The 27686-nt window shown below is 52.8% G+C and overlaps 1 protein-coding gene across 1 annotated transcript in view; it reads right to left on the reverse strand.

Annotated features, from left to right (window-relative positions):
* Window positions 1–27686, reverse strand: part of IA-2 (tyrosine phosphatase IA-2) — a gene marked incomplete in the record, with an annotated part of 128911 nt that overhangs the window by 71813 nt on the left and 29412 nt on the right. Inside the window, 6 exon segments of the mRNA XM_037212632.1 lie at window positions 1165–1271; window positions 2077–2219; window positions 9425–9503; window positions 10513–11027; window positions 11580–11754; window positions 22368–22479. Of these exon segments, the coding sequence (XP_037068527.1) occupies window positions 1165–1271; window positions 2077–2219; window positions 9425–9503; window positions 10513–11027; window positions 11580–11754; window positions 22368–22479 (1131 nt within the window).

The raw sequence follows: 27686 nt of genomic DNA on the forward strand, positions 1-27686 counted from the left end.
CGCGAAACTAACGCCGATTGCAGGCGTTGCAGACATCTTTGTTGGCGGGTTACACTCCAAGTCCCCAATGTTTCGACCTAAAAGGCGACAGATTGAGTCGGTCTACGTCTGCGTACGCAATGGCTCTCGAACGCTGAAAATGTGATGGCGCACGTTGCATGATGTCAATTTTGCTCCCCCCCCCCCTCCCCCCGAAAACGCGCTGGATACGCAATGCCAATGACAGGCACGTTAGTCATGGTAACCATGCCAATGACCAGCTAAAAGCTCACTGCCTTCGCAGGCATTTACAAATTTATTGTTTATTGGAGAGGGAGTGAAGAATTCCACCAAACGGCAGCGTAAAGAGCTATCTTTATCCGTTTCTTCGCAAAATATAGCGTTTTCATCAGGCCATAGAGATTACCACACGTGTCGTGCAACGAGCACGTTTTCACCAAAAGTAAAGTTTACATAATGTTTAGACTGCGAACGTTATTATTTACGTTGTTCTTTTGGAATCTGCGAACACAATAATTCATTATCTTGTGACACCCAAGCAGACAAATACATCTCAACACGTTGGGGCAAAAAGGACACCCCAATAACTGTAGTTTATTCCTGCGTCCATTTTGTCCCGCGCGTAGCGCCGTGTATAATGCCACCGATGCCCAAAATGGTGACTCTTTAAAATACACAGGGGAAGAGACAAACTAATCAAGTGCACGCATGAAGCGACCTATGCCTCTTCACAGATCCTTCCGAGCTGCCAGCTGGCGAAGTGACTTCGGCGTGAATGTGCCGTTGGACACCAAACCAACCAGAACTGTGTGTCTTGATTGCTGATGGTGGCTGGAACTTTACCTCTCACCGACCGCCAGGGCGATTTCGAGACGGGTGCCTTTATTAGGAGGTATCGTGAGGAATGCGGTGGTGGCATGACCGGGCCCAAACCCCGACCAACAGGTTCAGAGTTGAGCGCCCTGACCGTTTATCACCACCGCCCAGCTGTGTGTCAGGGGCTCGACTAATCACTCCTGAATCCTGCTCGTCATGCCATGCCAGCATGTGGGGTTCAACGGTCGCTGTACGTGCACAAAGTACCTACACACACAGACGGAGAGCGCAGCAGGTGCGCACATCTCTTGTACGTCAGCCCCTGTCGGGAGCACAGACTATACTTACGAGTCCTTCACTTTCAGGTAGGTGTAAGTGGTGTCGATGGCGTCCTTCGGGTCCGGGTAGCGCGTGAACTTGCTCGTCAGGGACTTCTTGTTTCGTTGTTCAGTCGCCTGTGATAAGCCGTCACCGCGTCAAGGTGGCCATTGCGTCACAATGTCGTGACTTGTCACAGTGTAACAACAGCGCCTGTCCACGTGAGTCGTTGCGTTGCAGTCGCGCCGCGGTAAAATGTCATGATGCAGCGTGCTGTTGTGTCATAATGTGGCGTCGTGTCAGTGTGCCATGTCACGGTGTGTCGTCGTGTCACAGCGTGGCGTTGTGTCAGTGTGCCGATGTGTCAGTGTGCCGTCATGTCACAGTGCGCCATCATGTCACAGTGTGCCGTAATGTCACAGCAAGAGTTGCCGTGTTTGTGCGAAGCTGCGTCATGCCACGGCCAGGACACAGCTGGGGCGGACAAAGCGGGGGCGGATTCTCGTGCTAGTGTCCCAGCAGATGGCGTGACACTCGAAGACGGAAACTCTGCCTTTTCTCCAACCCGATCAGGCTGTATGCCCAATCTATTGTGGCAGCATCCACGCACGTCTGTGCGTGACATTCGCTCAACATGAGGTGACAGCAGCAAGAAATTACCGTCTCGCCGGCGAATAATGCGTTCGGGCATACAGCCATGCTACATGTGGCAGCGTAACACGCTATGGACGATAAGACTATCACAGGTGCATATGTGGCAGCACAAATGCGGTACTGATTTATGACGGGCGTGTTTCTCGCCCGAGGAAAACACGTGGTACTTGCTTCAAGCAACAAAGGTCAGCCAACTGTCGAACACTCAGACTTCGATCCCAGCACCGTAGGTGAGTTCGAATAATCAAAGCATTTAGTTCATGGTGTTCGGTGCCATGACCGCGGCGCGCGACGCGGGAGTCTTTCGGTTCGTACCTGGGGGGTATCTGTCGCCGTGGGCTCGGTTTGTGCCGCCGGGGCCACGGTGACGTCCTTCGCCACCTCGTCCACACGCTGCGACTCGCTGTCCACACTGTCCACGGAGAAGTCCTCTGTGGACGACGGCACACGCTACACTCGGCGCCGTGGGTGATACGGCCTGCGCGCGAGCGCGCAGACGCGTCTGAGACTACAACGGAATGAAGACGCGGCAGTTCTGATCCTACAACGGAATGAAGACGCGGCAGTTCTGATCCTACAACGGAATGAAGACGCGGCAGTTCTGATCTCCGACACGCCAACAAAAGCTTGACGGTAGCCCGTGCCGATAAAGCCTGTGAACCAGCGGCCGACAAACATCGTATGAACGGCAACTGAAGGGACTATATGTGGTCAAAAGGGCAAGGCGTCGTCCAACGGGAAGTAAGACAATAGCGAATCGCAATGCTGTTTACTCTTGTGTCATCTGTAATCAAGCGGAGCAGCGGTGTCGACTGTAACGCTACACAAACTCGAATTCTCCTTCGACCTATTCTTTCTGCCGTTGCTACGTTCGGAGACCTTGTATCACGAATAGATGGGGCTACTTTTTATGGTTACAGTTTTGGAACGTGGACAGCAAACAAATAAACCAATGTCTTTTTAGTAGCCAATACCGATACAAACGTTTACGCTGCTTACTAAACAGGTGTCTCAGGCTGAACATCACCACATAACCAGAGCTCAACTGCCTAGCACATTTGCACATTCCCCAGACAGTAGAGGACACCCCTGAACTGCATGCGTGTTACCTGACCACCCCCGAAACGGGCGGCACCTCCAGAGCGAGCGAGACCGGACACACCCGCCTCAGCTGCCCTAGGTCCACGTCAGCTGAGCAGTGTTTGGTGGGTACACGAAAGAAGCCTCGCAGGCCTGAGCGGTGGCCTATCATGCCACGTTTCACACCGTATAGTGCCTAGAGCTTCGGGTGCTGAGCTCATGTGAACGGCACGTAGCACGGTGTTAATCGATGACGCGGCGCTGGCTACGCACGTTTTTTGTTGTTCCGGGTTAGGTGATGCTGTTTTACCGCAAACGCCAAAAGTTGGTTAATTCTTTCAACAGCACGTGGAAAACGGCGGCTACTATTTTCTACAAGAGCAATACTTGCTTTGCTTTCGTAAATGCTTCATTTGCATTTCACGCAGCGCGTCGCTTGTTGTGTTTCTAAACATTTTGTAGGTGAATCGGTGTTTTGTGTGTGTAGGTGCGTGTTTAGGCGTGATGGTACCGGTATGGTCGGAAACGGGAGATTTAAACGACTGTTACCCCAAACGTGTGGGGTCCAAGCTGAAAAAATCTCTGAACCCAAATTGTTTCACGGCAGATGCAAGCAACACAAGGAAGATTTACAACGATGATTATTATGATGATGATATGATGATGATTATGATGATGATATAACAATGATTAGGATTATGAAGATTTACAATGATGATATGATTAGCGTTTGCCTTATACCTGGATGGCCGTACCAACGAAAGAAGATGTTTCGCCAGCAGGGTGTGCCAACAAAACATTCAGGCCGATTTGAGGTTTCAAGCCGACACTTGCATGTATTTACCACCCTCCATCTATTGAGAGCGACTTTGGATAACCCGCGTCTATGCCTTTACTATGTGCATTCAGCCGACTTCACCTAAACTGGCCTATATCCGAATGGAGCCATCACCAATTTGATACAGGTGGTGTGACTCAAGCCGTGGTCTCGAATGATACTGCTCGAGCATACAACGCTTTCAGCTTTTTACTGTGTGACGTCATTTTGACATGACTGCATGACCTTGGGCTTAAGCTGACCTAGTGTGGCCAATGACACCAGCTGTTGACCGGCACTATCATAAAGCAATGCCACACTCCAAATATAATGGAAGTTTAGCGGCCACTGTTTATACAAAAGAGTAATTTTCGCCACCATTGTAGCGTGACCTAATATGGTCTGAGCTTTTAAAGAAGCCGTATAAAGGCATTCCACATATCTGAACCTTTTTTGACATCGAACAGACTTAAACGCCGAAACGGCTATATACTGTGGTCCGTGTTATCACGCTATTTTGACCTGGCGTAGACTGCCCTAACTACATCTGCTTTTTTAAAATAAGGCGTCTTGAACATGTTTCGACAGCTGCTGAGCAGTTTAGATTGATGATCTCAATCGTTCCAAAGCTATGTTAGAAATGAACCGAGGGCGTTTAACGCCTCCTCCCCCCCCCCCCCCCCCCCCTCCCCCAACAGAGGTGGATTAAAAACCGCCGGCTGCTTTATGCGCGCACGATCCAGTAAAAAACCACGATTTGCGAGACCTTTTACTAAGTCCTCATTAGAGTATGCGGATCTCCGCGCCAAGTATTTTGAGTGAGCAGAGCATCTATAAAAGTAGCAGATAGCCACCGAACGGCGAAGCAGTAGCCCGGCGCATCACGTCGGCGAAAGGCTCCCCTCGGACCATCGCCGGCTCGAAAGAACTACTGCTGTCCGCTACAAATCGCACACGTCAGCACCAGCAGAGCACGTCACGGAGCATGTCACGCAGCACGTCACGCGTCACACGACGGCCCACGTCAGCACTCGCCGCGCGGCGGATGGCGCCGTCCGCCGGCTGGCGCCCAGCCTCCGTCCGTACCTGCGGGCCGGCCCACCGGCGCCGGGCCGATGTCATGCCCGAGCAGCAGCAGCAGCAGCAGCAGCAGCGGGGCATGCAGCCAGACCGGCAGCATGCTCGCACGGTCGGGACGCAGCGGCGCGGGCGCGGCTTCATGCCCAGCCGGCGGGCAGAGCACCGCCGTCGCCGCCCCCGCCCGGCGCAGACTGGCCCAGCTGCCGCCGCCGCACGCTCCGTGCCCGCCACTGACGGCTGACAGAGCTACGGCGGCGAGGACGGCGCCACAAAAACCCCACCTTTTCTCCGCCCCCTCCCCCCTCCGGCTCGTCCCCTCACACGCCATGGTGCCACGCACATGTGGTACACGAAGGGACGCCTCCCAGAGCCAACGCCATAAAGCTCAACGGGCGGAGACTGGAGCTCTTTACAACACAGGTGGCGCAGACAGCCGCCATATCTGAAAAGCACGAGCGAAAGACACCTTGATGCACCAGTGTGCCCGTTCAGTTAAGGCATCTCTGTATGCCTGAGCCGGCGGGAAGCAGACGTCTCTTTGTGACAGTTCTGCGAGGCTGGGGTGGCGGGAATAGCACGCCTCTGTGTCCTGTTTTCGCGCAGCTGAGGCATCGCGCTGCCGGCCCCGTGCACCAGCTCCGTGCTACTGAAGCAAAACATCACGGGCGCATCTGTGCGGTAATAATGTACCTCTGGAACATTATGCAATAGACGCCTACCTGTGCACATTTTGTGACAACGGGTGGTGTTTGTAATGGGATACAGGATGGTTATATAGAGCCGGAAATGAATCTTAAAAGGATTCATGGCAACATAAGATACATTTCAAGAGGAGATGACGAACAAAACAAAATGCGCGGAAGAGATATGCAGGATGAGAACAATCACAAACGCGTAGACAATCAGGTCAGACAGGCTGACAATTCTGATAAGCATCGGACAAGATTGGAGATTTGTCCGAATAACAAACGTTGCTGGACAGTACGTCAAGAACGCCAGAACATGTCGACCTATTGTCATGTCGACTATTGTCATAAGACCTATAGCAACGATGATCTTATCATACCGATTCTGTCTATCGAAGCAGCCGTTTTACATCGACTGGCTTCACGCGAGTCTGTCTGGGGACTTAATCCGTCGTTTCTGTGCCATCCATTCTGCCTATCGAAGCAGCCGTTTCACATCGACTGGCTTCACGCGAGTCTGTCTGAGGACTTCATCCGTCGTTTCTGCGCCATCCACCGATCTGGTGCGGTGGCGAGCCGGGCAGGCCGTAAGTCGGCCCCGGGATCTCTTCCCTGAGTCCGCTCCGAGCGCGCTTCGTTTCCAAAGGGCCCATCTGGGCGCGGTCCGTCACGAATCTTTGCCGTCATCCCCGCACGCATAAAAAACTTTTGTTGTTAACGTGGCTGTCACCGTGGCCGTTACCGCACCAGACGGACCAGGTGGCCGGTGACGAAACATAGCATGTGTACAGGCGGTGTGTGTGATGTGATGAGCCAACGTACCGGTGACACTAATGGACGACAGGCTGGGGGCAAACCAATAGGTCTCCGTCATCCAGCCAAGTTTGCCGGTGCAACCTGGGATGGGATAGCAGTTCTCTGCCGCCGCAGGATAGAAGACAGAGATAGCAGTTCTCTCCGAGGGACACTTTTAACCACCGTGGTCCCGTACAACAGCGACGACCTCGGTGTTTGGACCTGCTCGCTCGCCTGGGCGAAGACCTGGGTGCACCATAATGCAAGGCTCCTTTCCACCTTCGGAAAAAGCAGCTGTGCCCCGCAAAATCAGGCTCGTAGCTGGTCTGGCGTGACTCTTGGTAACACCAGCGATGACCTGGAGTTGCGGTCCCCGCAGCATGACTACCCAAGGGAGCCGGCAGTGTCCTCCGAAGGTGAATGTACGCCCCGCGATCGGACTGCCGCGAGACACTGGAGGTCTGACTGTGGGGCAACGGGGCACAACCGCGTGGGCGAAGAGTTGACTCCCCGGCGCGGGCGAAATGGGCAAAGGCGATCGGCTCGACCGTCTTGGCCCATTGCTGCGGCGTGAGCCCCGCGGTGCTCGCGTCGTTGGGGACCTCGGAGTGTTGTGGCGTGTGAGACGGAGCCAGGTCGGAGCGTGGCCGGAGCCGGCCGGCCGCCGCTCTCTGCACTGTTTGCGCCCGTGGCCATGACAACGCCGGCTACAAAGGCGAGCAAATAAGCAGCTCGGCGGCGGGCAATCACGTGGGTAACAAGAGCCGGAGCTCGGCGTAGTCAATTACCGGGCGCACCCGGCTCTCCGACCGGCCTCGCCCGGCGGCGGAAGGCGCCCAATCACAGCCGCGACTCGCTTCTGGCCGCGCCGACCGACCGGTCAGCCAGGTCTGGGAGGCACCGTGCCCGGCCTCGGCTGGCGAGAGGACGCGATAACGAGGCGCCACGCGGCGCGACCGAGCGGAACGCGCGGCGCGCCGGCGAACGCGACGCCCACTCCCCGCCGGCGTCAGCTCGCTGAGGGAGGCGGCGCCCGCTCCTCGCCGGCGCCGGCTCACTAAGGGACGCGGTGCCCGCTCCCCGCCGGCGCCGGCTTACTAAGGGACGCGGTGCCCGCTCCTCGCCGGCGCCGGCTCACTAAGGGACGCGGCGCCCGCTCCCCGCCGGCGCCGGCCGCGCCACGTCTGACGCGGGACGGGTGGCATCCTCTCGGCACGCGGCAGGCGGCGAGCACCTCTTGGCGCACGGCGGACGGCACGTGCGATGGCGACATGGGATGCAGTCGTGTCAGCGCCAGCGTCGAGACGCGACTGGGACCGGCAGTCCCTCCGACCGCTTTCATGCCGGGTGGTGTCAGTAGCAGCGCAATCAGTCAGGCCCACACCCAGTCGGTGGCTGCAGTGTCGGTCGTAGGTCAGGTTCATTCCACACATGTGATACTTGATGCAGTGCGTCACAAGCCACTGGTAGGCGAGCGCAGGCCAGTGCCCCCACTGGTTGGAGGACAGACGGGCTCGCTACTCTACTTTCAGCCGACATAGAGTCGATGCCTTCTGCTAACTGGCTCACACTCGAGAGTTGCTATGCACCTATCCACCAAACGAACTCTGGTAGTGGAGCCTGGTGCTACTTATGCAAATGTTTCGTTTCATAGTTGATATGGACACATCGTTTCATAGTTGATATGGTCGTGCGAGGAGTGCAGCACATTTCAGGGCATAGAATGATAATTTAGATATTAGCCACCGTTTGGTATCCACCTAATAGGAATGAAGAAAATAGCTATAGTTCATGACCGGTGCGAAGACAGGACTTCGTCGAAGGGGGAGGGGAATGTCAGATAAACCCGTCACCGCAGGGCGTAGGTTGGGAACGAATAAGGCCAGTGCGGCACTGGCAGCTGCCTCACCGACTTTGGCTGGCAGCCATCTTTGAGTCATCTTTGGCTGGAAAGGTCGGGGCTTAATAAAGTTTCCCGTTGAACAGCACCCGCTGGGCGGTTTTGTCACATCCTCTATTCTTAGTAGCAGCAATCCCTGCCTGAGTGGCCTCACGACTCCTCTCATCGCCCTCAATTCGCTTTCCTCATCGGTTTTAGTTTAATTTTTACGCATGCAAAATAATCTAGAGACCTTCGGGCACCTGATGCATTCTTGGGGCCAATGGGAAGGGCTCTGAGGGATGGGTTTTGCCCCTGAAAAGCCTGTCCCCGGCTGATTGTGAGGTGAGGAGGGATGGAGTGAGCGGAGTGGGACCCCCCCCCCCCCCCCCTCCTCCTGTTGTCTCCCGCTCCCATGGCTTCGTCTTTGGTTCATGATTACTCTGCTTTCCGTGTATTAGCTTGAAAATCTCTCAATAAGCTCACAATTATATGTATGCGCTTCAATGTGCATTGAGATGTGTTTGAGAAATGTGAAGAAGCAGTAGCAATGCCATGCATCTGGATGCCATCTGATGTTTCCGTGTAGGCTTAAGAAGCCTCACAAAGCGAGTGTTTGTTAAGTTCAATGCAATATATCTAAACTGTGTCCATCACGCAGCAAATCTACGCATTTTCCATGAAATACCAGTCCTGAGTCCACCCCGCTGCTCAGCACCACTCTTCCAAGACACTCATACCTCGCTTGTCTCGCTGCCGTGAAAGCCTGCCGGTCTAGGGCTGCCGAGTCGGCGGCTGCCAGCGCCAGACGGGCGTACAGCCGCCGAAGCCGAGGCCGCGGAGACGGCGGCTTAGTTTAAAACCACACGCGGTCTGGGCCAGTGCTGCGCCGGTGACCCACCTCCTGACCTCTGGACATTCACCCACATAGTCGTGCCGGGGACAGGGGCAGCGGTGGGGACGTGGGCGACTCCATCGGCTCCATCGGTAGGCACTCACCTGCAGACTTGTGCCGGGACACGGGCAGCGGTGGGAGCATGGGCGACTCCATCGGCTCCAACGGTAAGCACTCACCTGCAGATTTGTGCCGGGACACGGGCAGTGGTGGGGACATGAGCGACTTCATCGGCTCCATCAATAGGCACTCACCTGCAGACTTGTGACGAGACACGGACAGTGGTGGGGACATGGGTGACTCCATCGGCTCCATCGGTAGGCACTCACCTGCAGACTTGTGCCGGGACACGGGCAGTGGTGGGGACACGGGCGACTCCATCGGCTCCATCGGTGGGCACTCACCTGCAGACTTGTGCCGAGACACGGGCAGTGGTGGGGACATGGGTGACTCCATCGGCTCCATCGGTAGCGGCCCCATATCCTGAAATGGCCGTCAAGGAGGCTCGTCACTTTTGGACAGCAAAGAAACGATACCGGGGAGCATCGTGCTATCCTCGCAGATAGCAATAACCAACATGGGTTGTTGGGACAGCAATAACCAACATGGGCAGCACAGGTTACCACTCCTAAGCCTTACTTGCCGGTCGTACGAAGCGGTTATTCAAATAACAAAAGCATTGAAAGTGACCGACCCGCAGTGAAAGTTTACTGCTGCTTGCTGCTCAAAGTCAATAAACAAATGCCACGCTTCATAGCAGTGTGAAATACATTCAGTTCCTAATCTTTCAGCACCATCTGATCTGGAATTCGTTGAACTGAAGATTACCGACCTTAAACGCAGGATGGCGCAATTCATTTTACTGCTTCATGCATCATGTGGCATACGTTTAGAAATCATTCCTTAAGCGATGTTTTGAACATGGATTCGATGCAGAAAGCTAGCGTCTAGCCTTATGCTCGGTGAGTTATCGAGATCATTAGGTCTAGGCGTCTCTGCTTCGAGCAGCCTTGCGCGGTGCCGTGTATCGAATGCTATGATGTTGGAGATTGGATGACTGCACTAATGATACTGGTACTTCCCATATGATACTCGTTGCGCGTCATTGAGACCCTTCGGCTTAGTCTATGTGTCGAGCAGCCCTTCGCATAGAATGTACTGCAGTCCCGGTATTGGGAATAAGGATGTGGGAGCATAAAGGGTTGTTTAATTTGGTATCTCTGGAGAAAGACTGGGTAGATTTAGTACATCTTCTGTCTTTTGTGCCCCATGGATTGCGAAATCGATTCTTTGTTTAATTTTGTTCACTCTTTATCATAAGCATTGCCCTAAAATGTTGGACATTTTTATGGTGTATCCTAAGGGTTATAATATACGATTATAATACAACAGTTACCGAATGTCTCTCTCACACACACACGCACATCTTTGGGTTCAGCTGGACTGACCAGCACCGCTACGCCTTCTGCGAGGAGAAGCTAGTTCTACTCACTTCCTCCATGGGCGGCGCCTTCCCGTCATAGTCGTAGTCGAAGGCGTAGTTGTTGACGCCGAACCAGGGGCCGGGCTTCTTGATGTCCAGCCGTTCCGCGCGCCGGAACTCTGGGTCCGAGCGCACGCTCAGCGGTATCGGGTCGGCGTCGTAGTAGTCGGCGTAGCTGGCGTAGTTGGCGTACTCGGCTGGCTCGTAGTCGATGACCAGCTCGGCCGGCGAGCGCGGCCCGGACTCGTCGTCCTCCTGCTCCGCCCGCTGCAGCTCGTCCAGCGCGTCCTCGTAGTCGGGCGGCGAGCCCACCAGCTCCAGGTCGTCCGAAAGCTCGGCCTCGGACAGCTGCAGCTCGCGGTTCATGTCCTGCAGCAGCTGCTCCAGCTGTTCCAGCTTGGCCTGCGTCGGCGGCGCCAGCATGTAGGCCGGCGCGCTGTCCTCCAGCGGTGCCGACGATCTCTTCAGGGCGGTCGGGAAGAAGACGCTGGATGAGTCGCTGTTGAATATGTTGTTGTTGATGTCTGCGACGGACAGGAAGATAGTTTACAGTCTGGGAATGACCTCAGGTGGCCAACGCTACATGCAATGGCGGCATAAGTGTATAAATACTGTATATACATGAGTAACAATATGCGGTTTCCCGAATGGAGCTTTAGTTAGTCCTGTTCCCTATAGGTATTTTGCGTTGATGGCCACCTAGTTCGTTGTTTGTTAACTTACAGATTTAGCCACAATAATTTGGTATGGGAGTAAATTCAAACATCAAGCCGTTATCCCACGAACTTATTTTGTTATCCACTGACTGCAACCCTACTTCTTGTTTGGACCTGCAGTCATGAACCGTCTGCCCCCCCCCCCCCCAAATTCAATGTCGCGTACGGGAAATAATGTACCACTCGGCCGCCAATCGCCATGCTCATCCGCTTTACTCTCTAACCGACCCCTGGCATTTGAAACCTCGTCTGCGTAAGATGGCCTGACGACCCGTGCCAAGCGCCCGCCATGGCCCCCAGCTAGACCTGGCACCGACTCCGTGAGCGGCCGCCCCACCCGCCCGGCGAACCGCGGCGCACCTGCCGGCTGGTCGTCGGCAGGTGGCCACGTCCACTCGAACGGCGGCGGCGGCTGGTCGCTCTCCGGCATTAGAGTTTCGTCCATCGTCCGGTAGGCGGTGGGTACGTAGAGTTCTTCGGCGTACCCGTCACCGGGCGGGCTGAACCGGACCAGGGCATCAGCGGTGTCGGTGTCCTGCGGCGCAGCATGCACTCGTCAGCGAGCAAACATCAGCAGCACGCGGCCACGGGCAGGGGCGCAGCCAGGATTCTTTCAAGGTTGGAGTTCAGGGCTTAGTGCATCACACATCACGCCGATTTTTAACTTTCGTTTCGGGGGTCTCTGTGGTGAAAAACGAAAAATCTGTGCCTGAGGGAGGGGGGGGGGGGGGGCGCTGGGAACGCACATATCAGGCTCCTTTGAACATAGGCTACGTACGGAATTATTTGTCGCAGGCCTTATATAAGACTAGCAGGACAACTCAACTGTCTGTCGAAATGATGATTACTCGATGTGCCGTGCCCACTCATAAGCTCGCACCAATCTGACTGATCCAGCATATTATCGAAATGGAATAGGCATTTTCTTACGTAACAACACAAAAGTGTTATGCCCAGCACACTTACGCCTGACACCGAGGGCGGGGTGCCACTTTTTGAAATCGGTTGTAGGGCTCAGCCGTGAAGGTTGACCTGACCTACCCCCTAAACCTTATTTCTCTCGGATTAGGATAACTTGAATTGGTGTCCTCGATATCAAAACTAAAAATCTCAGCTTAATAAGTTGTAGGTTGAAAGCGCTTTCCTGCGTAAGAATGACCTCCAACCTCAAATAAATGTGAGCCGTCTCTTGTGAAACGCTTTAAATGTCATGCGTTCACTATTATCTGGGCTACGCTGCATTTTTTAAGCTACCGCACATTGTAGTCAGTTGTTCTTTAACCCAGTGCAGGCGTCGTCATTTAAGAAAGGAGTTAGCAAGCATTTGCAGGCTAGCTTAAAATATGAAAAAGTAAGTACGGCAAAAACGTTAAGTACCCGCAGGACACCATTTGGTACATCCCTATCATGACACTAAAGGTGATATGTTAAGTACATGCTCTCTGGTACGCCAATAGTTATATAAATGTTCTGTATTCATGTGGCTCAGTGAATCACTCTTTGCCCATATGCAATGGGGGAGCTCAGAGGAGCATGGGGGGGGGGGGGCTCAAGCCAGCATTGGGGGATGAGCCGCCCAAAAGTTTATAAAGTGACACCCGTGCGAGGGGGTGCAGAATCGATACCTGAACCAGCGAATTTGGAGCTCAGAGCTCAGAGGAACATGGGGGAGGGGGGGGGGCTCAAGCCAGCATTGGGGGATGAGCCGCCCAAAAGTCTATAAAGTGACACCCGTGCGAGGGGGTGCAGAATCGATACCTGAACCAGCGAATTTTTGTCGAGTCAGGTCAGGGTGGGTTCCTTCGCCATTTTGTTGTGATTGGGAGTCAGATGGCAACCAACCATGTCAACCAGAAGTCAACCAAGCACTCGGTGAGTCGACTCAAATATAAACGTTAGCAACATAACAAAGCCGTAGCCCGACAGGTCGTATTAGAGCTGAGAATTTGCAACATTTTGAAGTTGGAATCATATAGGTAGGTGGGATTGGATTCGGGTTCCGTTCAATATTAGAACGCATTGGAACAGATTGGGATGTTTTGGAGTATATCTGAGGAGCTTTGAAACGAATCAAATGGCTGCATCAAAATACCGATATATAGATATGAGCCTATATGGCGCATCACCAGACCTAAAAACAGGCACGATAACTCAATGTAATACATTGGTCAGCGTCTTGGATCGATGGCGAATCTCTCGGACTGTCTGACAATTCTGTAAGCCTGGCCGAGATTGACTCAAGGTATGGCTTGCGATATATTTAACTCAAAGCTTCCCCTCCGCTGGAGGCCGACATCTCGGCAACGCCCGCACTCGCCCGGCTCCGCTCCGACAGCCTCACTCCCCGCGGCCCCGCGGCCTGACCCTGACACGGGTCACGTGGTCACGGACCAATCACCGTGCGCCACGCAGGACTGTGTCCTGGTGTGACGCGCCGGGCAAGGTGACCCGAGCCGGCGGTACAAACCGCCCCAGACCGGCCCGAACCGGACCGGACCGGACGGAGCCGGCTAGGCCGGCCCAGCATCCAGCAAGGGAGCGCACCACCATCTTCATTTCTGGTCAACTCAAATATGCTATGATCTTCCAATGCAATGTCTAAAGTGCGCGCAAGACAAGGCATGCCAAATACGAAGGAGCCTCAAGGAAGCAAAACATTTCAGATATTAAATGAGAAACAAATAACGCTTAAGGCATACAGCGAGTACAGGTATTTACATGTACGCAGAAGTGCAGTCAGGGAGCACAGTGGGCACGTATCCCCCACCCCCTCTCACCCCTTAGGTTATGAAAGCCCAACTGAACAGCCCAAAGGGCCCAAAGGGTCCGCTAGACATAATATTGATTGACTGCGGTCCGTAGGGCAGAGCCCTCAAATGTCAGCTAGAGGCCCCTTGCGTCAATGGCGAGCCGGATGGCCTCTATAAAAAACAGGCAAAAGGCCGGGGTCCACTTGTCACTAAAAGCCTCTTGCATGGATTGGGACCTGCGGGGCAGATAAAAAAGGCCCCCTGTGTCGACCAGGGGCTCACAGTGTCTACCAGGGTGCCTATCCCGTGCTAGCAAGGGCCACGGTTGGTCAGGGACACATTTGCCCCCGAAAGTCATAGGGTATCTTGCGTTGGTTTGGGCCCTCTGACAATGAAAGCGGGTGTGAGAAATGGCGATGAAAGGGTCCGCGTTCACAATACAGCAGCGTTAGGGTCCTGGTCAGTCAGAGGCTCCAATACCAAACGGGAGGTTACCCGCCCCGTTTCGACCAGAGGCCCAGTAAGTCGAACTGGAGACACTGTGCCAATTATTGGACACTGCCCCGGTAAGGGCTTCTTTTATGTCAGTGTAAGCCCCTGCCCAATCCGTGACCAACTGCCCCCACAGAGCGCTTCCCTGGGGGTACATTTCCCCAGCAGACATCGCCTGGATCCACAGATGTCAGCCAAGAGACCTCTTGCATTACCCAGGACCCCTAAGTCGGCCAGGGGCCCGCGGTGCCTGACATGGGATCCGCGTCGGTACGGATCGAGTCGGCCAGAGACCCATTTGCTGCACAGAGACAGTGACGGGACCACACATGTTAGAGAGCCTCTGGCGTTGGTCGGGGTCCTCTGGCAGTAGAGGGAGATATGGCAAATGACAATGAAAGGGTCCACAATAAGACAATGGGGGGCCCTGTGTCAGACAGGGGTCTCCGCAACGAACGAAGACCCTCAGCCCCGTGTCAACGAGAAGCCTGATGAGCTCAAATGGGTTTTCTGTGTCAATCGTCAGATCCCTGCGCCGGTAAGGGACCGATCGAAGGCTACTGCGTCGATCCGGGGCCAACTGCCTCAGTGAGAAGGCCTCTCGCGTCATGGAGTGGACTGGTGTATGTATGCATCATTTCGTGAGCCTCCGGATCGACCGGTGAGCCCCGGGAACAACGTCGTCGTCGTCTGAATGGTACATGGTAGACACTCCGCACTGGGACAGAGCAGCTCCTTAGCCGGGACGGAGCAGCCCCTCGGCCGGGACGGAGCAGCCCCTCAGCCGGGACGGAGCAGCCCCTCAGCCGGGACGGAGCAGCCCCTCGGCCGGGACGGAGCAGCCCCTCAGCCGGGACGGAGCAGCCCCTCAGCCGGGACGGAGCAGCCCCTCAGCCGGGACGGAGCAGGCGCTCAGCCGGGACGGAGCAGCCCCTCAGCCGGGACGGAGCAGCCCCTCAGCCGGGACGGAGCAGCCTCTCAGCCGGGACGGAACAGCCCCTCAGCCGGGACGGAGCAGGCCTTTAGGCCCTGACCGGCAGAGATAACGCTCCCTCTAGTATTGTACACACGAGGTAGGGTCCCTTTATCCCGGCAAACGTAATCAGTCTCACCAGGCGGCGGTAACCCCCGCAGCTAACACCAGTCGCTAGGCGGCGGGCCGCGCGAGAAAGACCATGTGTTTGAGATAATTACTTCACATGCCTTTCGAAGTCAATTCGCGCGGATTCAAAGCTAGACTGGAATATTGATTTGTCCTGGGCAATCTTAACGCTTATGTTCTGAAAGGACTAGCTGACACAGCAACACGGACAACAGAGGCTCCACCATACGCCGTGTTGGTGGTGCTGAAAGTGCTAATCCGTTTCGAATATCAGTCTGCAAGTGTACAGGTGAAATCAACGATCAAGATTACCTTTCACGCGTACAAATCGACTGTATCAAACGTTTTGAGTGCTACTTTTGATACGTGGTCGTTTTCACTCACCCACTGGTAACCGCCTGGTGTTAGTGCGGGGCGATGCCGCGCGACATATGGGGAGTGCAACGTCAGACGATAGTGTTTTTGCTCTAGGATGCTGCCAACGCGCCTGCGCAGAGCTATTTCTTTATTGTTGTCACTAACTGATTCTGAAGAAAGCATTAATATTCCTGGACGAGCAAGGTTTCGGGAAATCGATACAAATTTTAAACCCCGTTGTGGCTTATGCTGATGTTTAGTCAACGGGGCCACGGTTGGCACCAGGTGCCAACGGGGCCAACTCTCTCTGAACCCCATTTTGGTTTACGCTGATATTCGATCAACTGGGCCAGGGAGCTTTCTTTGAAGGTATCTCTGAAGAACTCCGAACAAAATCCTGAAAGGTCACTGGTTGTATTGTTTCAGAACGGACGAATGGACCATTTTCAAGTTAATAGCGCAGGCGACCTATATATCCTATGCCGCAATTTAATATCAGGTACCATCATTTTGTTACCTTCTAAATGCAAGTGGAATCACGCATTTCAATGGCTTATGATTTCTGTTCCATTCAAAGGAGACGGCAAATATATTAGAGTAAAGAGAGTTGGGGTCCTCGAAACAAAATGGGTGAAATCCGGGCAATATATGCTTTGGGGGCTTTTCACCAGTGGGAGGCCCTTCGTCAATCCCGTACCCCTCCCCTTCCCCAATTATCGAGGGTCTGGCTGCGCCGCTGCATACACGTGCAGTAATGCGCTTGCAAAAAGGATATAAACAATATTCCCTGGGTGTTAGACTACGTGAAGCAACATGTTTGTCTCTAATCTCTGGGTACCAGAGGTACCAAAGTATCCCGTCATAAAACGACAGGGGACCCATCACATCTGTTTGTCGGTTATTGATGGCTCAACGACTAATGATAAGCTGAATGATGTGTTGCACTGTCGAATACACCCACCCACACATCCACACACGCATATATATATATATATATATATATATATATATATATATATATATATATACTATAGTATATGTTATCATGATGAATTATTTTGCATTTGCACCAAGGACAGCTTTCAAATTGCACAATTCCAGAACAAGCAGAGGATGTTGATTTTTCAAATCTGCATGCCGGTCTAAACGAATCCCAAACATGTGACATGCTGTCAGTTTTGCGCTTTGTATTTAACCGTCACACAACAGACTAAAGCGCTGCAATAATCAAAGCACCATTAAAGCGCACTCGCCTCCCACACAGCCACAGCGCGCGCTTTGCAACTGCTCGAGACGCAAAATGACGTCACGCGGCCGGTGCGGCGCGGCGCCGTCAGAATAACGCTAATTGGCTGGCGCCCGGCACCAGATGGAACCCAATTGGACAGGCCTGTTGTTTACATGGGTATCCGTCCTGTGCGACGTCTCTCCGGGGACATATTGCCTGGACGCAGGGGCGTTGCCGACAACGGGCGACCCGTTGACATTTCGAGTGCCAGTGACCGTAGCCAGTGACTACAGTCACTGGCAGCGTGAGGGCTTCAGCCGCCGTTGTGATCTGAACTTTGACAATCACTTTTTAAAACCGTGCCATCGATTTCGGGCACCATTCATCGGCCGCCTGTTTCGTACTTCCAATTATGTTTAGTTTGAACGCGTCCAATTTGGTCGGTAAAACCAGTTTTCTCGAAATTCGTCTGCATAACTCAGAATTTGATTCTAAGTAGCTGCTCCCACGAGAGAAATATCATTGCACTCCCTGCTCCCCATTGCAAAAGTAACGTCCTGCGTTGATTTGCCTTGCCTTTTCCGACGCATGTCTTGTTGCAATCGATGCTTGCAACACATTGATTTGTCAAAATGTTTGCGTGAGAAATGCTACGAGAGTTGGAAACACTCTTTTAGAAGGAAAAAAAGATCTGCAAACATGAAACTAACATCACACGAATTCAAAGAAACACTGCGCTATGGCTTTGATTTCTCTCCCAATGGTCTGAGCAAAGTGGCTTTTTTCGAACAAATTCAGCTTTGGAAAACAGAGTATCACACGATCTACAGTGACGCAATGGTTCAAACTTTCCACCAATGCACTTCTCGGTAAATGACCCTTGCCGCCCGCCGCGCCAATCACAAGCGTAAATTCGTGCTGACATTGCTCATCTGAGTACAGGTGCCACTTTTAGGCCTGCGGGGCCGCAAGGAGTGGGTTAGAACAGCTCAAAAGTATTACTTCTAACCCGAAGCAGCTGTCAAAAGCGTTAAGCAGACACTGCTGTCGGCATGAGGACGGTGGCTGCTATGACGATGGCGGTCACGACAGCTGCAATTGTCGCGGACTCGGGACACTTTTTGGGCCACCAAGAAAGAAAGAAGTGTAGTGCTGTTACAAAGCGTTAATAGCGCAATCTGGTCCAAAAAAGTCGAAATTCATCTCCTGATTACATTTTGATGGTGCTGCGGTGGCACTACCCAGTGCTATTGGTAGACGTATGTAGTCTTGAGATTTCACCAGAGTACGCTTCCGAAATGTGCTCAAGGTTGGGACACTCCCTTTAGGCTCGCTGGTTTGCATGAACTATGACTTTACTCAAAGTCCAACAGCGTGAACCAGTGTCCGTGAGGGGCCGGGACAGCTTTGTCAGGTGCGACGACGCTGGCCGCTGTGAAAGACAGCGGAGTTCTACGTCTGTCTCCACCTTCCAGTGACCCTCTACCTCCCAGCAATAGCTACCATCTAAAACTCAAAGGACCTGTGGGTGTCTTAGCTCCACTCGTCGGAGCAAACAAAAGAGATGAGCTCTCAGATCGCAGGCGGCGGTGGCTGAGTGCGCGACACAGCCCACACGTTACAGGAAACAAGTCAACTGAGCCCGCGACCCGGCCGCTGCGACAGCCCAGTGGGCGATGCAGCCCGGCATATCGATGTCAACACCAGACCGCCTTTGCGTCGACGCGAAAGCTAAGCTCTGCGAGAGCAGCGGGTGCTGCATAACTCGTGTGGGCGAGCAAGCGCCACCTGGCCGGCCGCGCGCTCCGGCTGATGGACGGTTCGCGCGATCGGCCGCCGCGCACGCCGACTGCAAACAAACGACCCTCAGCGGCGCGGCCCTAATGCAAATGGGCCGAAATGACTTCGGCCGGCGCAGAGAACCGCGAGCGAAATGAACAGATTTCAGGAATCCGAGTAAAGTTTGGCTCCACTCTCAGGAAAGCAGAGCCTGTTATTAAAAATAGCGTCCAAACGGAAGATGGAACGATGCTGTGGTGGCGTCAAATCCACTTGCCGGCCGAGTACATGCTCGGTGCCTGCTGGCGGGTGCTCTGTCATTCGGGACAGAAATCTAGGGTCTTGATGTAGCCGGATGCAGCGGTAGCTGGTACAAAGCATGGTGCAATCACGGCTGTCCTCTCGACGGCTATTGGGTCCATCTTGGAGACCAACAAGCTTGCTCTGGTCATCTGCCGTCGCGACTAACTAATGATGATGACCTTGGATGCATTTGAAAGCTGTAACAATGTGAGAAGTGGCGTATGTGTACAGAGTCTCGTGCACCATCATTGTTCTGGTTCATCTACGGCGTTCGCTACGCGACCACAGTTGACCTGAATTACAGCTCTCGGTGCGGGACGGGGTCACTCCACAACTACCGAGTAAAGCGTTATATATATATATATATATATATATATATATATATATATATATATATATCTATAAAGTCAACGTTGCTTAAAGTGAAAAATATCAGGAAACCCGCTGTGCATGTATTTAAGTCGATCATGTCTTAAGCCACCTGCTCAATGACGGATCCAGGACTTGGCCAGGGTGTCATTCAAACTTACAAGTTTCCATGGGCAGAGGCGCACGCAGGATTTCACAAGGAGGGTGTGGAAGGGGCAGAAAAAAAATCCGATAAAAAAGTTAAACGGGCCCATGCGCACATCTCATTTTGATACGTCTGCCTGGAATTTTTGCGAACATTTATTCGCGTACATATTTATGCATCTCAAAAATTTGACAAGGAAGGGGCACGTGCACCGCGGCTTCGATGTGCGTAGGACCCTGCCAATGGTTATTGGGGTCATCGTCTAACTGACCTCTCTCGGAAAAGGCCGTTGACTGACAGGCAACAACCGTTGACACGCGAAGAGTAGACAACTAGGAGGAACACATGATTTTTGAAGTGACAGTTTGATCACTGACAGTGACGACATTCACAGTCACGATGCATCGCCGATTTAGATGGATGTTAAAGCCTTCAAAAGTAGCACTTTTACTGAAAAACTGTAACGCACCAGCCACAAATCCGAAATGACACGGGCGTTCACCATAAATAGGCTGAATATATAGCATGCATGACCACATATATAGTATAAAAAACATGTCGCAAAGATATAAAGAAGAAAAAACATACGTTTTGATAAAGAAGGTATAGAAGTCACCTGGTGAGGATCAGAAATTCCTCCATGATAGGCTAAATGCCAAGAGTAAACAAAAACTGTTTTCTAAACACCTTGTAAAGACCATGGTCCAGACCACGTTTGGAACCCGTGTTCTTCCTCCCTCTCGTACCGTGTGCTAGATGCGCGCGTGCATGTTAACATGCGGGGCCCTGTAAACAGCGAAGAGCCTTCAGGGCAAATGGAAATCCGGAGGAGAGAGAGAGAGAGAGAGAGGAAGAAAATGTTCACATGAGAGAAAGAATGAGAGAAAAAATGTTCCCAGCTCAACCCTTGTTAAGACCTAAGCCTCTCTAGTTTCTGAGCTACACGCTCGCGAAAATGGGGAGAGGCATATCGGGGAAATATTTCAAAGTCACCCTGGCATTCATGACGTCATAATAATGCCATTCAAATCTTGTCATTCCATAAGCCATGTGGTGATCAAGGCCAAAACAAATAATTATCAAAACGTTCATATCTGGCGTTCGTGAGCGCGATTTCCAGACATAACGGCCGTCGATTGGCTCTCAATCAATGTTGTGCGAGGTACTATGAAGCAATCAAACCATGGCGCATTGAGGAGCATGTTTGCTGAACAGAGAATTGTCCTGTCTAGAGCAGTTTTTCCGCCCAAAAAGTATTCTAATAGTTATAAGCCACCTTGTTCTGTCATATATGATGCCTGCTTTTATTTGTCTTTTTATTGTCTTTAAAGGTGAAACCTTCCCTTCAAACGGCCCATGGTACCAGCGCACGGCCCGGCGAGCGAATGCGAAAAACCCGAGGCCAAAGTGAAGGACCCAAGAGCGACTGAGAGCATCCCGCGCGTTAACAGATAGACCCTCGGCAGCAGCGTAGAGTTTTCTAGCAAAATAGAAAAAAACCTGTAGAGGGCTCCTCAGAGATCAAGCGTGCCTCACCAGGGTAGCAAATAGGGTATCGACAAGGCAAAGAGCCTTCCGAATAAACGGGACGAACCTGCGGAGGGTGCCTTTATGACTGAGAGCGCTTCGGCAGGTACATGAATATGGCCTCCGGCAACAGGGTAGGGCCCCTGGACAGCTTGATTTGCCTTAAAACTTTTCCAACCACGATCCTCTCATCAGCCAAGAATCATTTTTGTCTACCTTTGGGATCTCATTCTCCACTTCCTCTGCTGAGCTTGAGGCTGTTGCACTTTGTAGTAAGTACCTCTATCCCTTTGGTCGGTTGCGAGTCATTCGAAGCCCAAGGATGGGAAATTCGTGGTCCCTTACCCCTTCCACCGGATTTTCCACTGCAATTGCCTCTGATCAAGCGGTATTAAGGGTGTAGTTAGATTCAATTATCTTTGTTTGTGGCGCATTACCTGCCACTGAGGTGTACCCAGGCTATCTGGAGCAGCGGTGGAAATGTTCCAGGGAATGGGTGGAGCGATTCTCCGCTTTTATCACATCAATTATGTCCGTCCATCACCATATCGTGAAAATCAAACCTCACTAAGTGGATGAATCATAATCCGCAGTGTACCCTGTTGTTAGACACATGTGGCATCAAAGCATTTAAAGATGCAAGTAGTTTCGCAACAGTGGAAGTGGTGGCTCGTAACCGGCACGTTCCTAACCATGGACAACAATTCATGGCAACTGCTAAGCGCCAAATATGATGCCTCACATCCTGCACGCTTGCGTTCTAAACATGTCTGAAAAGTCGTGGTTCGCTGGTCCGACGAGGCCACAGACCACATTGCACGACTTACGAAATGGCCCACGGTCAGACGACGGCACGGCTGGCTGTGAGACCACAGCACGGCTGGCTGTGAGACCACAGCACGGCTGCCTGTGAGACTACAGCACGGCTGGCTGTGAGACCACAGCACGGCTGGCTGTGGGATTACAGCACGGCTGGCTGTGAGACCACAACACGGCTGGCTGCTGCAGTGAGCGGTCGGCTCGGGGCGGCCCGGTTGACCTCGGTGACTGCAATGGGCCGTTGACCCTGGCGGCGCGGACGACCTCGGCGACTGACCTGCGGCGGAGGTTCGTCGTCGTCGACGGGGAGGGCCGGCACGCCGTGTGACCCCGGCGGCAGCCCTGGCTGGTCGTTGACGAGCTCGCAGGCGGAGCCATCGTGCCTCTGCCTGAGGACAGGCACGACGCCGAGGTCAGCGAGAGCGGGCTGGTGAGGTCACTGCGAGCGGGTCTGCCGGCCGCTGCTCGCAGGTTCGGACCGACTCACCGCCGCCCCCACCCCCCACCCCCTCCCCCACCCCGCTCTCGCATCTAATACCGCCCGCGGCGCTTCGGCCGAAGTCCGACGCCGCGCAGCGCCGGGCGCTGACTGTCCTGTGGACGCCATGCGCCGAGCCCAGCCGTTTGGGAATCTGTCCCCGCGTGAACGTGATCAGGAAATTGGAGCAGCGTGAGACACGTTTTCACTGACGTTTCGCAGAACTTCTAACCATTATCAAAGCCGATGAAGTGGCAAAGCGTTTATTCAGAAGCTGCTTCCCCGGAAATAGTCAGCCAACCGTTCTATCTGGAGATATCGACGCATCTTAATTGCGTTAGCGTCGCGAGCATGACGCATAGCGTGATTTAGTGGAGGGACGTTGGAAGCACGGACACCCAGCTGGTAGCTGCTGCAAAAGCCTGTTGATGACAGCTGACTGAAGGACAATTTGTTTACAAACCTCATCAGGGCGCGGAGGTTTTTTGACTTAGCCAAACACCGAACAAAACGCGATTATTAAAACACAAATACACAATGTTTTGCGCTGCGCGCCGCGTGTGTTACTCGAGCGCAGCATCCGTAAGTAACTTGTTTATCCGACCTCTAACGAGATGGATCCCATTATGTCTCCCGAGTGCCACTAGAGCATAATGTCATCGTGCGTCGGTGTTCCGCTTTTTTTCCTCATATGAGCTTGGTTTCGCTCGTGTTCCGCCAGTTCACGACCACTTGACTTCCAACATCAAGCAGAGCGGTATCGGAGACTGCCGCGCGTGGCCCCTCTCCATCAGTGCTGTGTTGACTCTGGCCAGCGACTCATCCTGCCTCGAGCCGGTGCATGGCCACCCCACCTCAAGAGAGGGGGAGCGTGCCGCCATCAGCGGGGCGCTCTCATCAGCCGCACGCGGCCGCCGCCCGCCATGGGCTGACCGGGCGGAGAGGGTGCGCCGCGATCGGTGGCTGCAGCTTGGACAGGTCCGCGGATCAGGTCCACACCGAGAGACGTGTACAGGAGCGTGTCGTGGTTGAGGCCGGACCTTGATCAGGTCGGCGGATCAGGTCCGCACCGACAGACGCGTGCAGGAGCGTGTCGTGATTAAGGCCGGACCTTGATCAGGTCGGCGGATCAGGTCCACACCGAGAGACGTGTACAGGAGCGTGTCGTGGTTAAGGCCGGACCTTGATCAGGTCGGCGGATCAGGTCCACATCGAGAGACGTGTACAGGAGCGTGTCGTGGTTGAGGCCGGACCTTGATCAGGTCGGCGGATCAGGTCCGCACCGACAGACGCGTGCAGGAGCGTGTCATGATTAAGGCCGGACCTTGATCAGGTCGGCGGATCAGGTCCACACCGAGAGACGTGTACAGGAGCGTGCCGTGATTAAGGCAGGACCTTGATCAGGTCGGCGAATCAGGTCCGCACCGACAGACGTGTACAGGAGCGTGTCGTGATTAAGGCCGGACCTTGATCAGGTCGGCGGACCAGGTCCGCACCGACAGACGCGTGCAGGAGCGTGTCATGATTAAGGCCGGACCTTGATCAGGTCGGCGGATCAGGTCCACACCGAGAGACGTGTACAGGAGCGTGCCGTGATTAAGGCAGGACCTTGATCAGGTCGGCGAATCAGGTCTGCACCGACAGACGTGTACAGGAGCGTGTCGTGATTAAGGCCGGACCTTGATCAGGTCGGCGGATCAGGTCCGTACTGTAAGGCGTGTAGAGGAGCGTGCCCTGATTAAGGCAGGACGTTGATCGTGTCCGCTGATCAGGTCCGCACCGACAGACGTGTACAGGAGCGTGTCGTGACTAAGGCCGGACCTGGATCAGGTCCACGGTCCGCGGACACCTTGTGGCGAGGTAGGTGGTGGGGGAGGGGGAAGGGGGGGGGGGCGTGCGGCGATCGGTGGCCGGGGCCGTGACCGGGCCCGCGACCGGACCCGCGGCCGGGTCTGTGACCGGGTCGGACGTTGATTGGGGCCGTGGATGGCGTGTCGCGGAGGTGAAGTGGGGAAGGGGAAGGATGGCGTGATCATTGGCCGGAGCGTCTCTGTCCGGGGGCCGATTCGGGTGGCCTCATTGGATCGGATGTAGGCCGCTGCCGGAGATGCAACGGAAAATTGAGAAGACGGCGGAGCAAAGGAAACGTGTGTGCTATTGCAGTGCTTTAATGAAAAACGCATATGTGTGCTCTTCGACCGAGACGCTAGGTGTAGGCTTAAGTGTTCTAACTCTGCATGTATGACAGTTTTCGGTGATGGGCCTTCACCACTGTTTACCTTTACCACTGGTGTTCGTTAAATGAGACCTGAGTTTTCTGTGGCATTTATTTCTTTCTTAACTACTCAACTCTGCGTTGTCATCCTGGACGCATTTAACAGCACCAATTCAAACTACAATAAAACACTTTTAATGAGCTTCATTTGTAACATATAAATAATGCAATGGCTCCTTATGATTACATATGGCTGAATGTTGGTATTTTAATTCCTTTGTAGGGCCACTTTGTAGGGCTATAATAGGGCCACTCAAACTGTCCTTATGAACACGATGATGATTGGGGTTTTAAGGCGTGCCGACTGCTAAGGTCACTTTGCGCCCACGGCCTTCTGACCTCATGACATTACTTTAGACAATTTATCAAACCGATGACTCCTTTCAAAGCGCGAGACGATGAAGAACGTGCAAGTAATTAGTTCGCATTCCAGGTCGCTGGTTGCAAGTTAGCTTTTCTACGCCAGTCGGCACTTACACGTGCGACCTAGTTAGAATATAATGAATGTTCAGGGACTAAAGTCAACGAATTGGGTGTTGCAAGTGTAACGGTTAACGCGCCTGCGTTAACCACTGCGCGTCTGGGAAACCACCGGTACACGATTGGATTCCCCGCGGTGCCCACCCTTCCCGCCAGGGTGAGAGCCTGGCTGAGCCATACAGCCCCAGCACATGGCTCTGCCATATGGGCGTCATAAAGCCCGAATGACACACCCGAGGTTAACGAATTATCTGTGACAAGGTCCACGGTAGAGCGGGCAGCGCAAGCTTATCCCAACAATCGGGAAATATTTTGCGGGACAGGAATTAACCGCACTAAGTTCCTTTAGAGACGGAAACAAAAACAGACCATTATATTGTTCACAACGCTAAGCTCCCAAGCTGGCTACCCACGCACCTGAACATTTCAGCAAAGTGTAAACAGCTGAACGTAAGCAAAGCTGTCGGCCCAACGGGTCCAAGCGATTTCAGTCACGGACATTGCTAAAGGTACGGCCAACACCTTTGCTACACAGTAATTGAATGCTGCTGGAGGTGGGATATGGACGGATTAAAAGATTTTATGTCTCGTATTGACTTTCTTTTGTTACTGGCCTGCAAACCAAGTTATTCAAAATGGCGTCTTAAATGATAAGTTAAATGCGGAAATGGAGCGAAATAGTTCAGTATCTATTCCATAGATGGTGTGATGGTTGCATGATATATACTAATATCTTATTTTAAGACTAGGTGAAATATTTGTTATTGTGCAAATGTTCTATTGTACTTGAGTGGATTGGCGGAGTTTGAGTGCCTGAAAACGTCGATTTAGCCGCTGTACAAGATCAGTACAATTCACAAGCCCCGCACTTTATTAAGAAGAGAAATATTTGCGTAATGCAAATAGACCTTAGTAATAATTACAATGAGATGAAATACAAATTGGTACATACCAACTTGGTCAGTTTAATGGTACTAGCAGCACACCGTTCACGCAGTCTTTTCCCCCGGTAGACGACGAGGAGGTGCCTAGCGCTCTTATTTGTAACAGATAACGATATAACAAGAACTGTGGTCTGAATTGAAGACGGGCTATTTGAGATGATTGGTTATTCGGTCAGCCATGAAACATGAAAAATGACATGACTCTGGGGAAAACCGGAAAGCAGAGAACTGGGTTTATGGCCAGGGCGCGGTACTTTGAGAATGACGACTTCTGAAATATAAAGGTTTTGTTTATAGAGATCATTTGATTCTTACACTTTGGACGCCGGTTGCGGAATGTTCTTTAATACAGTGACTGATATGTCTTGGGCTGATGGCTGCCTCATCTTTACACATGATGTTATTTTCTTCGCCATGCCTGCCATACTCACCCCAAAGTACTGCATAGTTGGGGGGCGAACACTTGCACTTTTCCAGACATGACGTTGATAGCAACAAAAACTTATTTCAATCACATCATGGCGTACAGTACTTGTAGACCGCTCGCGGGTCTAAATAATGAAACGGTTTCATCTCGCGAAACCCAGCGACCTGATGGTAGATTGATTCCGTTTCATAGACAGAGGGGCGTCTCAGAAAGTGGAAGTAGCGATTTTGAACTCGGTTCTTTTCATGCACCGCCATAGGCTTAATGCCCAACATTTTTGGAAAGGGAACGTTTCAACAGCACCCATGGAGCCCCACGTTTGTCTAGATGGTCCATTGCATACGTAACACACATCGAAAAGAGGGAGAAATATTTCGCAAATATCCCCGCGGTGAATGGACACATCTGCATAGTTTACTTTTTCGGCAAATGAACGACATCGTTGATCGCCCAAAGCAAATCTCCCAACATACGGCTGGAAATCTCGACGGTAGGAAAGTCGTTTGCGACGGTCGCATTACGGCCCGCACTATGTGCTCCGAGCTTATTTCTTGTAGACGATATTTTCTTAGGGTCGGGATTTTTCGCACATCATTGGTCGCTGCAGCACGAACCCACCACTTTACTTCGTTACTAACGCCTGCGACTCCCAAAATAGCCAATCAGCCAATTGATTCCTTTCATGAAATTGAGCTAGCGGACATAACACACAATGTGCGGTATTATACCCGCTAATGCAGAATTATGTCGAGTGTTTTAACAGCCCTATAACACGAAACGAGACAATCAGAAACAGGTCAAACAATTATATACTATGCAAATACATAAAAGCGGCAAAACAACAATCCATTAACTCGCTATCGCGTTTTCTGCCAAGATTGATCATCAGCTGCATCAATTCAATGTATGCACATTGCGCGCATTAGACATTTTACTTCAAAACAGCATAGCTAGCTAAGGAAAATAATTTCCTGAGACGCAGCGCATAATCT

The sequence above is a fragment of the Pollicipes pollicipes genome, unplaced genomic scaffold, assembly GCF_011947565.3.
Source record: "Pollicipes pollicipes isolate AB1234 unplaced genomic scaffold, Ppol_2.1 Scaffold_3087;HRSCAF=3621_pilon_pilon_pilon, whole genome shotgun sequence".
NCBI classification, from domain to species: Eukaryota; Metazoa; Arthropoda; class Thecostraca; order Pollicipedomorpha; family Pollicipedidae; genus Pollicipes; species Pollicipes pollicipes.